Raw genomic sequence first — 17,264 nt, forward strand, 5'->3', positions numbered from 1 at the left:
ACAATAAACTGACTGACTACATCATACCATGGGCTTATACTATCATACCATGGGCCTATACTATCATACCATGGGCTTATACTATCATACCATGGGCCTATACTATCATACCATGGGCCAACACTATCATACCATGGGCTTATACTATCATACCATGGGCCTATACTATCATACCATGGGCCTATAGTTTCATACCATGAGCCTACACTATCATACCATGGGCCTATACTATCATACCATGGGCCTACACTATCATACCATGGGCTTATATTATCATACCATGGGCCTATAGTATCATACCATGGGCCTATAGTATCATACCATGGGCCTATAGTATCATACCATGGGCCTATACTATCATACCATGGGCCTACACTATCATACCATGGGCTTATATTATCATACCATGGGCCTATAGTATCATACCATGGGCCTATACTATCATACCATGGGCCTACACTATCATACCATGGGCCTATACTATCATACCATGGGCCTACACTATCATACCATGGGCTTATATTATCATACCATGGGCCTATAGTATCATACCATGGGCCTATAGTATCATACCATGGGCCTATAGTATCATACCATGGGCCTATACTATCATACCATGGGCCTATACTATCATACCATGGGCCTATAGTATCATACCATGGCCCTACACTATTATACCATGGGCCTTGTAATGCAAACGAATACCACCGTAATAACACCAGGGAAGAAATCCCTGGTGTACAACAGATCATTATAAGTAATACCAGTACAAAGCCTTTATATGTTATTGCTATGCCAAATGAATGTAAATTACTAGGAGACTGGTGTTATGGGACCTGAACATAAGGGTCAGAACATCCGATTGATGAACGGCGACTTGTAACACCATGTGTGGGCGGCCTCGGTGGAAACACTGCTATTACCAGACCTATTACGGACAGAGCTCCCCTTAGAAAAGAGCAAATCACCATTCTGTATGCATTTATTGTATCATAACTATTCAGTAAGGGACAATACGGATGGCCAGGGATACCGTAAATTCTGCTTCATAAAAGTGAGTTGGTGTATTCATTTCCCGCTGTAGTGAGGCTGCTGTTCAGGGCCGTATTACAAAATCATAAGGCCTGGGGCTAAGATGTATCGTTTCTTACTTCAGGAGCCTAATAGTAAATAAATGTATTAAACTGTGAAAAACATCTCCTGAGAACCCAAACTGAAATCTACAACTAATACTGTTTGCTGCATATTTCAGTCTGAGGCTGTTCCACCAATGTTCTTTAGGTGACATTGGAAAGTTGGATGTTGTACAATGCAAAACCATCAACCCGTCAATTATCTCGAACAATTCAGACTATCAAAGCCAGTGATGAACTGACGTGATCAGGTCTTGACTACTTGCAGGGAGGACACTGCCATTCTTAGGCGTGGCTTAGCGTTTGGACGATGCAATACATTCTGGTAGCCAGGCAACCCCTTACGTGCCCCAGCCTGTGCATTTGCAGTAAAGGGAAAATGTTCAGGTACTACTAAACTGTATGAGGTCATAAGAGAGTGACAGGTCGGGATCCTTTCTTTATGCACAGTCCACCGTCCCCTCTCAGATCCAGTGCCAACTCAGTTCCTCTGATAGTCTTCTCTGGCCCAGTGACAAGACTGAGTCCGTCTGTTTGTCTCCTAATTGCACCACACACTGCAAATCTACAGCTCTTGGTAAATACATTCAGACTAAAAACCGTCAATAACAATGTCCAGGCAACCTCATTAACAAAGTTAATTGGATGCGGAGCCCAAAGGGTGAACAAATGTTTCAAATGTTCAAAGAAGACTAGGCAAAGACAATACAACAGGAACCATCTGTGATGAAGCAGACAAGAAAAGGGTTCCCTAGAGATGCTCTATGAAACTCTTTGGGAACTGTAGAGCAGAAACAGAGTCAGATTGTAATGGTCAGACCTGAAAAGAGTCAGATCGCTCCATTACCCCACACACCAATGCCACTCTCTTGCCAGTAAGAGATGGAATTCTCTCTGACAGGTGGTCCCCTGGGTTGGGTTACACACACCTGCACACTTAGCATGGTCTGACGAGGCATTCTCCTAATGAAGGGAATCAGTTGAACTTTCTAATCCTGCTTGACTGACACACTCACCACAGAACGTAGATCACTAACCAACCTAGCACACTAGTTGTTTTCTGCATAAAATGAGAATTGTATTTTGATGATGGATTTTTATTCCAAGCCTAAAGGTACGGGCTACTGCAGCAACTGACAACAGCAAAGACATCCATGGTTTTGTGACGTTGAGCATGTGCTGATTGTACTTTTGTAAGTCAACTGCAGTGGTTCCTGGGTGATTAGCCATGAGCTTTTCATTGGACATGTGATGGACAGCAAACGCGCCCAACCAGGGGTCAGAGACGAACCCTCCCAAAAGATCAGGATGAAAAATGACTGTATGCTCATCCATGAAAATAAGAATATAAATATTGTGGTGATAAAGCCCTTAGGACTTACAAATAACCAGCTTAATATCACAGCAAGCAATACAGATGCTGAAGGACAATGGTAGGGGAGCAATTCCTTAGAAAAAGACAAGAAACTAGAAAGGAGCAAACCAAGACTCTGATGGGTAGCCAGTCCTATTCTGGCGGTGCCAGGTGGAGATAGAGTACATGGTAATTAAAGTCAGATCGGCCAGCAAGATGTTCAAAACATTAAGGCAATCAGTGTGTCAAGGAGACAAATTCCTCAGGCACACAAGGAGATTGCACACAGTCAGTTAAATGTTGCAAAACGCTGCTCCCGGTACATTCCCAAGTACATTTAAATATCCGTTGGCTGTTCATAAACAAGTGTTTAGAGGTCGAGACAAAAATAGCAATGTGACCAGGTGGACGGTGGACAGGGACAGCCAGGAGTCATCATGCAGAAACCAAATCAGCAACACGTCATGGTAAACTGTGGACAGGGACAACTGAGGATCGACAGGCCATATAAGTCCTAGTACGGTCTTAGGGCTCAAGTCCGCCAGGAGTCAGGGAGAGAGAAATTGAATTGACATCGACTTGAAAGACAAGAGACAGAGAGAGAGAAAAAGAGTTAGAGAGTGTGGGTGTGTTGACAGAGACTGAGGGAGCACACTTAAAGGTATATAGGGCAACCAAATTCACCAGACAGGACAGACTGACCCCAGTCCCCAGCACATACTGTCTAGACTGTTGGGGACAGAGGCAGGGGATGAGAAACCCATGCAGTATTGCTGTACTCTGAGGCATAGCGTACTAAAATAGCAACTGAGCACATGTTTGTCGGAAAACAGGAACAGGAGAACAGAGTTACTAACGCTGCTGTGCTGCCAGTGCCTATGGACGTACGATCCACTTGAGCCGTATGGTATCTAATCAGGTCGCACATTGTCCAGGGATCCTCAGAGCACAGTGCTGTACAAACTTGTCAGCTTCACATTCGAACGAGCAAACGGTCCTAAAAATGTAACATATTATGTAACATATAATGCAGGCATCAAATTCAAAATGGGCATGTATTTTTCCAAAAACAATAAAATGTCTCTGTTTCAACATTTGATGTGTTGTCTTGGTACGTTTTTCAATTAAATATAGGGATACATTTTGGTAACGGGGTTGTAAGATAAAGAAACTATTTTAAATTAAACTAAATGTAGTCGTTACTGCAATTCCCAAAAATACATGTAATATATCATCATCAAAACCTCTATATTTTTTCCATGCATCAATGCTTTATTACGTGAGTAATACGATTCTGCAGAGGATGGTGACCGTCACTGTGGGAAAAAACAGGACCTTCAGTCCTCACTAAGATAGTAAAACAGGAACACAGACACACGCCAGAGATTCCTGTCCTTAGTTTAACTAATGCCCCAGTGTTGATTTTTACAGCTCATCGGCCGGGAACGAGGGTGTGAGCGAGGTGCGCACAGAGACCAAACACAGACCGTTCGCTCGTCTTTAACAAGACCAGGAAGTGTCAGACCGACAGACATAGCGCCGGCTGGGCACGGCGCAGTGCAGACCAACGGGGGAGAATATCGAGGCCTTTCAGGGAACAGGAACGCGTGTTAATGAGGCCGCCGGTCAGCCTCTCTTCAGAGGTGTAATGACCCTGGTGTTCTCAAGCACTTTATCATGGAGTATGTCCAAAGAAGAGAGGTTTATTTATATGTGGAAACATGTGCATCACGCGCCACAGCAGGTCTTTATTAAGAGTGTGTGTGTGTGTGTGTGTGTGTTTGCAAGGCTCCTTATAACAAGTGAGTCTTCGTTTGTTTATATATGCCAAGAAGTGGAGATGTGTGTCTGTGTGTGCATGTATCGTTCCTCACAGAGGATCCTTCTTCATTAGAGTAATGTGCTGGCCTGTGACTCAGCCCTCCTCCTCTCTCCACTCTCTCTGGGAGGGAGGGAGTGTACAGTGAAACCAACGACTAGTAATTACTTTACATAACATTTACACAATTCAAGAGCCGAGGGTCTCAGTAATTGCTGTCAAAAGGCCTGGCGTGTTGTTTGTCACGAGTAACGACAGGGTAAGCAAAGGCTACACTGCACTTGAACACAATCAACATGGTTTCTGCAGCAGGTCTATCAACATGACAGTGAAATGTAAAGGTTTTGCATTAACCTGCCTGAAAAGGTTCCATTTTCCGTTGCAAAATGGTGTGCTTTGGTGGGCTACAATGAAAAACCTCTGCGTTTGCCCTGCAGGTAACACACTCCAAGGTAGATGTACAAGCAGGTTTGGGGACCTCTCTGGGGGAGCCATACTGTAGTTGATTGAAGGGAATTATGATAGATGATGCTTGACCCTCATGTTCACCGATGGTTAGCGGGTATGATGAAAATGACAGCCGAATGATTCGGTTCACAGACTGACACAGTTATCGTCCAAAGTGCTCTATTTTATACAATCTCTGAGGAGGAACATACACAGAGAGATATTAGGAGAGAGGATGCAGTAGATGAAAGTGAAGGAAAGAGATGGACCAAGGGAGATGATGAGGAGAGGAAAAATAGAAGGACCAAGGGAGATGATGAGGAGAGGAAAAATAGAAGGACCAAGGGAGATGATGAGGGGAGGAAAAATAGAAGGACCAAGGGAGATGATGAGGTGAGGAAAAATAGAAGGACCAAAGGAGAGGATGAGGGGAGGAAAAATAGAAGGACCAAGGGAGATGATGAGGAGAGGAAAAATAGAAGGACCAAGGGAGAGGATGAGGGGAGGAAAAATAGAAGGACCAAGGGAGAGGATGAGGGGAGGAAAAATAGAAGGACCAAAGGAGAGGATGAGGGGAGGAAAAATAGAAGGACCAAAGGAGAGGATGAGGAGAGGAAAAAAGTGAAAGGAGTACAAACAAATATGAGAGATTGAGGTCAGATTCTTGCAGCATTAAACACATTAAAGTTATTTCTCTGAGAATGAAGAAATGCCCATGGTTGAAAGGTTTTGCCATTCCCCAGATTTATACACAGGTTTTGCCTTGCTCTGTGACAACTCTGTAATGTCCAAATCCCTCAGGAGGTTAACTTTAAATATCACGTTTTGCCACGTTCACATTTTGACGTCAGACATGAGGTTTGTTTAGTGAGCTGAATCAACCCTTGCTCCTTTTAGATATTTTCCAATAATAAGGGTGGAACTTGAATAGCTGAGGAAGATGGAAATATATTTAAGATTGGAGCAGAGAGCCCTCTAGTGTCTGGATGTGCAGTTGCAAGTTGCCAGTCCAAAAAAACAACCCGTAGAACAGACAACGACAGAAGTGTTTTGGAATGCAGACAAATTTCAAATAGTATGAGCGTTACCTAAGTTGACCTGGACCAAAATCACTGAATCCTTCTGTCTGAATATCTGATTCACACTAATTCCAATACTTATGCTTCCATTCAACTGACCGAAACCTTAGCGCTTGCCCCATATATGAGCATTTTGCTATTTTATGTGTCCATTTGACTAAAACCTGACATTTCATATGATTTCACATTATATTTCATATCTTCTGACAAACAGTTCCATCCAGAGGAAAGACTGTTGGAAACCAGCAAAGTAACCCCAGACTGACTGAGAGTAAACTATCAGGGTAATATATTTATTTGATCTTTCGATGAGAATTTTCACGTGCCACAGGAAAATATAAGGAAAGCTCACAGATCATTTTTTCTTTCTCTCTTTCTATCAAACAATAAAGCACCAGACAAAGTAAATGTTCCAATATTGCTGTCCCACTTCTGACACGTTCAAAAAAAATTCTATAGAGCAGCTACACACGCATATAATTAACTAAAATTGTATATAGCACAATAGATATTGGTCTTCACTATGACACTCAAAATGAACTTCCTGTAAAAAAGTGTTTTAATTAATCACAACAAATGGCTGTGATAAATTAGTTCACCATTGACTCAAATCTCAAAGTCGGCTACATCTAGATGGCCAATAGAAAGAAAGTCTTGGAAAGCAACTCCTGCTGGTCCAGATAACCATACCTCCTTCAGCCACACAAATGTAATCCATTAGAGCTAGAGAAAATAGTCTAATATTTCAAATGCCCATGATGTCTAACATAAACGTCAGATAACATTTGGCCTAGAATGAAAGGAACTTGCTACACGATTAAACGATCAAAGGCCTTTTCTCTAATCACTTGTGAATTGTGTTACCAGCAGTGCACCATAATAGCTTTGCTACAGCATGTAATCACATTGAAAGACGCTAATAAGTTAATGGCAATTCCGTATTTATGTATCAAAGACATAGATAACCCCCTTCATCAGACAAAGCCTGCTGGCTTGAGTGACAGCACACAGGTGCTTCTCAGATTATGTTAAATGAGGAGGATGGGGGGGGGGGGGTCAGCTGTCACAGTGTAAATTATTATCTGCTGTAAATATTCAGACCAGGGGGTGCAAACTTTAAAGTTATGGAGCAGAGGGGCTGAAAGATTCCCAAAGTGAGCCTTGGCGTGGTGCAGAACGTGTTTCTGTCGCTTCGTGCCACAGATGGACACACTTTGCTCACTGTATGGCGATATGTGTCTGTGTGTGTGTGTCGGAGCATTGTGCTTCAGTCAGAAGAGCGCTTGTTCTCTGTCACCTGCTCAAACAGATACATGTGTTGTCACAACTGTCAAGGCAGGTGGAAAGTGGTATCCCTTCACAGAGGCACCACATAAAAACACTTTCTAGAAAACTGTTGAAATTCAAAAATCTTTTGGTATTCACATATTTAATTACTGTAAATAATTTACTTAATCTTAGTTTATTCCACAAAGACATCCTAAAATGCCCTGAAAAATATTCTTGGTGCCTTCTAGAAGTATTTATAAATAGTTTGAATCCAATCAGGTTATTGTCTTTTACAGTGAAACTGAACTCATTTGTGGCAAGTAGCAGGTATCTGTAATATGAAAGTAACTCATTCAACCAGTTTAAATCGAGAAAAGGACTCCTCCTGTTTTGTGTCACTGTGTGTATTGTCATGAGCACAGAGAAAAAGAAGAAACCCAAAGAATTGCCTGAGGAGGCCATTCACAAGATTGTCAATAAATGGCTACAATCTAAATTCAACATGTCTATCTCCAGAGGTCTTGATGTTCCTGTTTAAACCGTAAGTAATGTCATCAAGTAGTTTAAAGCTCATGCAACTGCGGCCAATCGCCTTGGATGTGGCCGCAAGAGAAAACTTGAAGATCGCATGAAAGGATTGTTTGAGTGGTGGAGAATGCCCCTCGATCAACTGTCGCACACATTCAAGCTGACCTTGAGACAAGGTACGACAGTTTCAACTCACATCTTCCATCGCCAACTTAGTGAAAGGCAGTTGTATGTAAGAGACCCACTGCTGAGAGAAAAATAATAAAGTCTGATGGCATTTTAAAAAAACACAACTTAAAACAATCCTGCAAGGAGAATTTGCTGTGGAAAGATGAGACCAAATTAGAGCTTTTCAAACACACTTCAAAAGGCAGCCAGGAATGGTTCAAGACAAAACACTGTTCTGAGATGTCCAGGAGTGTGTCCAAATCTAAATCTTATAGAAAACCTATGGAGTGATCTAAAAACAGCAGTTGGAAAGCACCCTTCAAATATGGGAGATGTGGAGGAGTTTGCATAAGATGAGGCTGAACTGACAGTACAGAGGTGCAGGGAGCTCGTCCATGGCTATAGTAAGCACATGGTTGCAGTTATTTTTGGTCAAAGTTTGTGCTACCAAATATTAAGTCTACTGAGTCCATCATTTTTTCAATCTAATTTTTGTTTATTTTGTAATTGAAAAACAATGTTCTGTAATATTAACAGTTAAGAAAAGAATTGAGGAGACCAAATACTCTGGTCAATTTCAACTTATTTTAGAGACAATCTGTGTTGTTTGAAGTGCAAGTGTGCCAATACTTTGGGCCATGAATGAATGTTAGACCTTCGTACTGCAAAACATATATTTGTATGCATGGTAGCAACTACTGGGGAGTAGAAACTTGACTTTTCTGAACGGTGGTGAAGGGACAAGTTTGGGGAATTTAAATATATATGTATGTTATTGTGAATGCTAGACAGTGCACAAATGCTTACAATATATAGTATAAATCAATAAAAATGAACCTTAGCTTTATGCTGTTGGTGTTATTGTCTAGATAATCAAAGATTACAAAGAAAGGCTGCGACCTTCTTTCCAGACACAAACTGTTATTCAGGGAGGTGCAAATATTAAATACAAAAGACTAATTAACCCTCACCTTTTTAGCAAGGCATGTATTTATTTTTTTATTTTTTTATTAAAATCAGCCTTAATGGTTGGGAATTGAAATGTTGGCCAACTGCATTATTTATTTATAGTGGACTTTTAACTATGTATCTGGTTAAGGGATTACTCTCTGCCCATTTTCAGAAAAATACTACCTTTTATAGAGTATCTAACAGATTTCCACTGCTACCACCTCTGTTATCTTTGGTAAACTCTGCTCTGTTTATTATTTGTATGGTCTTCTCCTGCACTGAGTGAGTTTTGAGTGAGCCAATGACTAACTCATTGATTAGAATGCACTCACCAGACCATGTTTTTTTTTTTTTTCTTCACCTTACTTACTTAAAATGTGTGCACTTACTGTAAGTCACCCAGCATCTGCTAAAATATTTACTTCATATTTGTTTCCTTAACAGCCACAGGATTAGAAATAGTTTTGAAGTGGGGGTCACTGCAGAATTGCTTGCTCTCTCAGTCTGTATATTAGGCAAACGGTTTGAAGCACACTCAGTAATGTAACAAACAGTACTATTGGTGTCCAACTAGACAGTCATTTTCCTCTTTCAGCAACATTCAACAACTATATCAAAATAATATACTCTCCACTTTCATCAGCAGGAATCCTACAAAGTTTTTGCATTTTAGAAGGTACCTAGAAAGTTTTTCAAACAGAGTAACAGGCCCACACGCAGATACTTTGTTGTATTTGTTTTAGACCCCAAGACAAGAGCCCCATGGAAACAATCCAGAATACACAAACACGCTTTGTGCAACATGGAAAACAACTTAATGCCTAGAAACTGTAGCACCCCACTCATTATAAACAGAGCTAAAATTGCTAGTTGGCTAAGACATACATAAGACTTCTGGACATAAGGCTCTGGACATTAGGCTGCCATTTTCCTCTATAAGTCAGGTTTGGGGTCTATTCTGAACTGAGCTGCAAGTTGCTCTTTAATTCCAATTAAAGTATTGCATTTGAATTGGCCACACCTTGCAATGTTTTGTGTGTGCTTTTATCTTTTTATATTACTCAGTCATTAATTATTATGCTACTTATGAAGAAAACAACAACCCTCACTATCACCCTAACTAAGGAAGAGTATAATTAAAAACATGGCAAAATAACACAATTCTTCTTTTTGATGAAAATTCACATTTTATCTAAGCTTTTTAACAAACAATTGAACTTTTGGCCCACATCATGAACTTGCAATGTGATCTCTTTATAATAGACCAATGACTGGTTAACAGGGTAAGGGGGTGGAGCTGTATCACCCAATCAGGAATGGGTATGTAAATAACTTCAAATGTGTTGTTTCCTTATGCACACTATCAGACAGAGCATTGGTCATTAGGGAAGTCTCAGGGAAACATGTTATTTGTTTGTAGTTATTATTAATTATTTATTAGGCATATAGTAATGATTAAATTGGTTGTGCATTGTATTTTTTCAAACAAATTCTGTGTGCAATTTATTGTGTAATTGTTGTTTGCATGCAGATCAGAAACGGAGGCAGATGCAATTTATACCAGTATTATGCAATGATTGCAAGGTGTTACAAATAAATGTCTGTAGGTCTGTTGGTGAAACTACACCGACTAAAGTAAAGGCATAATTACAATAGCCATGGGGCAATACATTTTACTTACAAAAAAGTTAAGAATCTTGACTTCTTATTCACTGGGATTATTACAGTATTTACATATTTAAAAAAATGCTATGGTTTCTTTTGTTGATCCAACAGCTGGCCGTCTACTGTAACGCTCCTCTGTCCGTGACAGCAGGGAGTGGTCTTTTGGGGCAGGACGAGCCTTTTGGGTGCTGTTTTCAGCACCAAACCGTAACCACCCACTGAAGAACTCTTGTTCCTGATACTTTCAAGTGTTCGATGACCAATGACCTAGAATATTGACTGATACTGAATTAGACCAACGTCCAAAAGAGGTCGACAACTGCCCTCAAATTGCTGGCAATCGTCAACAACAGGGAATAGGAATTTTCACGTAAGGACAATGCACGCGCATTCATTCGTTAATTTTGCGCGCTCCCACCAGCACTAAACTCACTACCACTTATTCATGAACCAACCCGCTCATACTCAAACAAACGCACATAGGCAACTTATCAGATAGGGGGGTGAATTAGAGAAAGAGAGACAGTACGTCTGTGGTAGGAAAAAGAGAAATTATACAGCAAAATGATCGCCTAGATCCTTATTTATTCAGGATACACCATAGGCTACATTCTTGGTTAAAAGCCAAGAGCAATATGCCTACACCATGCACGCAATAGCGTATTGTAGATGAAATATTACTTCATACCGTTCCAATTGGGGATCACCTGCTAATCAAAATCTGTTTGACAGTGGTATGTGAAGTATAGACCAACTATACTTCACATACAAGTACTGTATGATGTAAAACAAAGTTGTTTAAAAATTAAGAATTAAGAAAATACCTAATCCAAATCATTGTATTATTTAAAAAGTCAGAAGGATCTGTAGCAGAGAATAAACAAAAAGTAACATCAGTGACTAAAGGATCCAAGATGGCGTTGAGGCTACTAGAGAACATATCTAATGAAAATCCAAAATAAAACAAACAATAGCTATTTGTCCTATTATAACAACTGTAGCCTATATATCACTGCGCACATACATAGCCATGAAAAATATTTGATGATCAACGCGTAAAGCCATGTCTTTTAGTGGACTCTTTATACCAGCCACTGAACAAAAGAATGTCATCAATTCGCCCTATGTCAAACGATAGGTTTGGTATAGTATATACAGTTCTCGCAGCTCTCACTTTGAGCGAGTATCCCCATAAATAACAGACAATCGTGTGTATTTGGGGAAAATGTGGACAGATTTCGAGAATAATAATCAGTCATATCTTTGGAGGTGTTGGCAACTTTCCTGGCAATGGTGCAGAGTCGCGAGGAGCATAGTACCAGCTTGGTTATTATCAATTCTGCCTTAAAACATCAGAGAAATGAAACGTAAACATTCCGCAAAACACTAAACGAATCTATATTAACAACCGATGCTTAACACACACATCAGAGATTGTGTAATTTATTTTATAGGAGGTTTAACAGTAAATAATCTCAACCACGTCACTCAAAGTCAATGGCCGGGCTGTGTTAGTTCGAAAATTATATCGGTGTATTAAAAGCAAAAACGAGCTTTTTCACTGGTCAACACATGTGCATTCGTTGAAGTATTGATTCATTTTCATTATGCATTCCCCATTTCTATCGTCGGATCTGTCTGTTTGGGTCAATTTAATAGGAATTCTGCAAAATTGATCACATCGCGCAGGACTTCGGGTAGGTTTTCAGGAAATAAAAGTTTATCGGTCAGCGAATTATATTAAAAAGATGACATGTCCATGAAGCCCAAAGTGTCTACTTTCAATCAATGCGGTTTTGTAGACATATGCAATTCCAGACCTTTACAATTTAGCAAGAGTTCGAGGATGAAGAAACACAAACGGGACTGCGCGAGTTCCATGGAGCCTGCTGGATCAGCTGCTGGCAGTTGGTGTTCTCAATCACGTCCGCGCGTAAGCTTCATAAAGTCAGAGGAGCGCTTGTAGAATAAGATACATTAATAGAGAATCTGCAGTGACGCTACGTCGTGTTAGACACATTTAGTAACTTTTTTATAAAGCTGTACATTCTCGCAAACACGGACCTTCACTGGAATATTACACATTTTAGAAAACAGTAACTTTGCAGCTTGTGACGCATTGTGACAGTTGCGTGGAATAGTCCTACTTGAACTGAAAAGGTAGCATATAGCCTACTCTCAGAATTCAACAACTCTCAAGTCAACAATGGCAGAGACGGTGGCAGCTCCAGCCCCAAAGGCTAAAAAGGCAAAGGCGCCCAAGAAACCGGCTTCACACCCAAAATACTCGGATATGATTAAGGCGGCCGTGCAGGCAGACAAAAGCCGTGGAGGAGCATCCAGACAATCTGTCCAGAAGTACATCAAGAGCCACTACAAGGTGGGAGACAATGCCGATTCCCAGATTAAGCTGTCCCTCAAGAGGATGGTGAGCGGTGGGCTCCTGCGCCACACCAAAGGCATCGGAGCGTCAGGCTCCTTCAAACTGGCCAAAGCAGAGGACACCAAAAAGGCACCGAAACCTAAACCTGTTGTGAAAGCAAAGAAGTCGCCTGTGAAAGCCGCCAAACCCAAGAAGGTAGCAAAGCCGAAGAAGGTAGTCAAATCACCAGCAAAAGCCAAGAAAGCGAAAGTGGCAGTGAAGAAAGTTAAAAAGTCCCCGAAGAAAGTGGCACCAAAGCCCAAGAAAGTAGTGAAGAAAGTAAAGGCGGCCAAACCAGCCAAGGCAGTCAAACCCAAGAAGGCCAAAGCTGCTAAACCCAAACCCAAAGCAGCAGCGAAGAAAGCCGCAAAGAAGAAGTAAATGGTCATTTCTGAGAGACTTGTTATTAGTCGCTGTAAATACTTTGAGATTTTTTTCCCTATATATTATTTTTGTATGGTCTCATGCGAATTTATCCGTTTTTAACGATTATTTTCCACTCCATTGCACTATGAAGCTGTAAAGAGGGTCTGGATTAAAACATTTGTATGTGACAGCATTGTTATGCTAATATGTATTATTTCTCTCCGATCCTTGGAACTGTAGCATATGAACCTGTTAGAAAATGTGACAATCTGTAATAATTTTTGATTAGGCTATTGAAAAAAATTATTATTGTGGTTCTCTGTGCACGAGTTCATTATGAAAACACAATTATTTCAATAGCAAGCATTGTTGAGCAATAGTGTATATAACTGTGTAGGCATGGACGTCAGCAAGATTTTGAAGTGATGCGTAATGGCTCAAATGCGGACAATTTGCTACTTATTGGTAAACCGGTCATGCCATGTTCCATTAATCCAGTCTATTTGTAATAACGTGTATTATTATACATAGTACATATAATGTGTACCATGTATTGCATCACCTTTATACTGTAATACAATAAACTTTTCTCATCTTCTAATTTGCCTTAATGGATCACAAATCATTATGCACATATATGCCTGCACATATTTCGAAATCCAGTTCTCAACCATAATTCAATGCAGTGAGAGATTAATTTATCTGCTTATGAGTAAATAAAACAATGATTTACTAAATTCTACGCAGATGTAGACCAAAAAGCTGTATAGTCACGCCTGTCAAATGAAAAGTAATGTAAACAAAACTCTTTAAAAAGTAACGGACAAGTATCCAAAATAGTAACGTCATGGATGTACGTCGTTATGTGGTCAAACGTTAGCTACAGGCCTGAAATACCCTACCCGATGGCTGCTGCATTTAAACAGCTAACATAGATTTAGCACACAATGACCTCAAAGCAACCTTTTACTTGAATTGACAAAATACAGGTGTAACACAAAACAAAAATTAATTGACAAAAACATTGCATACCAAAACTGAATATTGAGGAATGGATGGAGAAAAAACGTACACATTTTAGATTTTATTGGGAGGAGGGCCATTATTAATACGGTTGAATACGAGTCTTAATACGCATATATTTTAGTAAACTACCATCTTGTTACCATTGTTTCCTTACAAATTAGGCCAAAATGTACAACCCAATACTTTAAGTTTGTGGGGGGATTTCTTGGCCGCTGCCTAATTTATGAAATTTGTGTGATTTCTGACCTGGATTTTGATAGAGAACTAAGGGTGTATGGCATGTGTCACCTTATTTTTATTCCCCAGTTGATGTCTTGTTAGATGTCATGAAGAAAGTAGGAAAAACTGAACAAGTTGATAACAGAAAACAGAGTGGAAGACCCAAAGAGCTGCACTTCACCTGATAATAACAAGTGTGGATTGGTTGAGTTGATCAATTTGACAATTTCAGAAAGAATACTTATTTCAGGAATACCATTATATACTTTGTATCCTGAATGCTGAGTCACTAAAAACTGTGATCTTTTTTTTTTTTTTTTAAGTAAAAAGACTCTAGCTAGTGTGCAGTATGGCCAACAGACCATGGTTAAGGGCTGTTCTTAGGCACAATGCATTGAGGTGTGCCTGGACACAACACTTAGCTGTTGTATATTGGCAATATACAATAAACACTGAGATGCCTTGTGGCTATTAAAAACCGCATTCAGCTAACTAGCACTCCGGATTCATAGCACAGAATTTAAAAATAAGGAATAAGGCACAAGGGAAAATATGTATACAATCTAAATTGTCTGGTTTACACCCTAAATGTTGATTGTATTGATGGCCGTGGTATGTAAAACGGTATACCACACATGCAAAAATAGAATACTGTAGTTAATATATAGCAATATATTAACTGATTTGCGTTGGTAACCAGTTTATAATAGAAAAAAGGCATCTAGGGAGGTTCTGATATATATATATATATATGTAGGCCCATATACATTACGGCTATGCTCTACCTAGTCACCACGCAATGCGTCGTACTGAACACAGCCGTGCTATATTGCCCATCTATTAAACTCTCTCGGGCCTTATTTTTTTCTTTATAAACAGGGTGGTTTGAATCCTCTGTGCTGGTTGTTTGATAGCCGTGGCATGAGACAGTAGACCACAGGTAACGAATCAAATCACTTTCTACTGCTCTAATTGCCTCGGAAATTGGTTTATAACAGCAATACCCCAGGGGTTTATAATTAACCACGGCTAAAGCCTGTATCCAGGTACTAGGCTATGCTCCGGATACCAGACCCCTTGTGCCTAAATGCTGAATTAAGACTGTCGATCATTTCATTGCTTTTGATACATTTCCAAATGTTTTAGTTTTTCACATCCCACCTGATTCGGTGATAGTACAAATCACTAATCTAGCGATGAGGTAGTAGAACACATGTAATAGGGCGTACAAGTTTTATTCATGTTTTATTTATGTTAATGAATGTCTTACACTTTTTGTTGCCAAAAAAATATTTCTTTGTTCAGACAGTACTTCTACTGTGGCGCTAGATTTAGGTTTTTACTCTCAAAAAACAAACAAACAACTGCTTACCATCAGCTGCAAAACGTCAAATAGCCTAACAGCACAGCTATAATTATACTGACACCCATAAACGTTTAAAAAAATAACGTTTCTCGACAACAAAGGCACTCACCATCAGGGGCTTGGAATTTGTTCCCCGCCATCAACAATGTTGTGTAACGTCATATGTACTCACCGAGTTTGAAAAAGGTGGACGACTGCTTTAATTTCAGGCACTACCTGAACATTATTATTTTTTTTTAATACTTTGTTGATAGCAAATTCAACAATCGGATGATTAAATGGAGACCATAGAGATTATATACATGCCTTTGTTAACGAGAAACGACATTTTGTCGAGCTTTTATGAGTGTCGATATAATTAATCTTTCTGTTAGGCTGTCTGATGGTTTGAACTTGAAGGTAACCTAGTAGCAGTCGAAGCTAACTCCAACACTGCTTGTAACAATCCTACAAGGCAATAATAAACAAAGTAAAAATGTGGTTGGGAAGGGATCAAACCTATCATAGCACTTAAAAATGTATATTTTAAATGTATTTCATAAAAGACCTTCATAAATCAGCAGCTGTCAGAAAGTGCTTATAAAGACAGCCAACCCAAAACACAATTAAGGTATTGAAGCACAGTGGCTAAGAATAACTCCATAGTAGGTTTGGAAGTCAGGAAGAAACCTAGGGAGGAGCTAGATTCTGAGGGGAGGCCTGTTCTCTTCTGGATGTGCCTGGTGGAGATAAGAGCACATAACCTTTTAAGGCCACATTGTCCATTAAGATATTTCCACGTTCAGGTGATCAACTAAGTCAACGGCCAAAGTCTTCAAGCAGAAGTCAGATCTGAACTACAACAAGGTGGACTTTGGACATGGATGTGGGCAGTGACATCGAGACATCAGACAGGAACTAGATCAGCAACACAACCAGGCTGACTTTAGACATGTACATTTAGAGTCCTGAGGTGTGGTCAAAAGGCTGAGATCCTTCTGGGGGAGGGTTTCCAGAGGCACTGCTGCCCCAATCCAACATAACTCCAGAAAGGGCATATCTGACAGGGCTGTCCTGTACAATTGCAGCCTAAACATTTGTAAAGGGGACTTTGAATAAATGTTTTCCCCTTCAAGTAATGCATCTACCAGATTTTGCTGTGGCTGTGTTTTGATTTTCATGGCCTATGCCATGGTAAGGTGTTTTAACCTGGGATGAGTCAAAGACCTCAGCATCAAGACAGTTGCATTGTGAGGTGTTTACAGAATGAGGCATCTAACAAACTTCAGTTAGCTGTTACGTAATTGCTACCAGAAAAGTACTAGTGGTCTGGCCACAAAGGCCTAATGAGACACTGGAGTCAAGAGGTCGTGGAATCAAAGATCACAGTCATTTTTGGTGAGATACCAGGTTAAGTCTCAGGTGGAAATTTACTTAACATTATCTTCCTATTTAATTTGAACTTTACTTACT

The 17,264-nt window shown here is 40.0% G+C and overlaps 1 protein-coding gene across 1 annotated transcript; it reads left to right on the plus strand.

Annotated features, from left to right (window-relative positions):
* Positions 1–12,382: 12,382 nt before the first annotated feature.
* On the plus strand, positions 12,383–13,800 carry LOC105021281 (histone H1.0-B). Its single transcript, NM_001310933.1, is given in 1 exon segment — positions 12,383–13,800. A coding segment is annotated over 1 exon segment (597 nt). The 5' UTR covers positions 12,383–12,619; the 3' UTR covers positions 13,217–13,800.
* Positions 13,801–17,264: the final 3,464 nt, after the last annotated feature.

This window comes from Esox lucius, chromosome 5 (assembly GCF_011004845.1).
Source record: "Esox lucius isolate fEsoLuc1 chromosome 5, fEsoLuc1.pri, whole genome shotgun sequence".
NCBI classification, from domain to species: domain Eukaryota; kingdom Metazoa; phylum Chordata; class Actinopteri; order Esociformes; family Esocidae; genus Esox; species Esox lucius.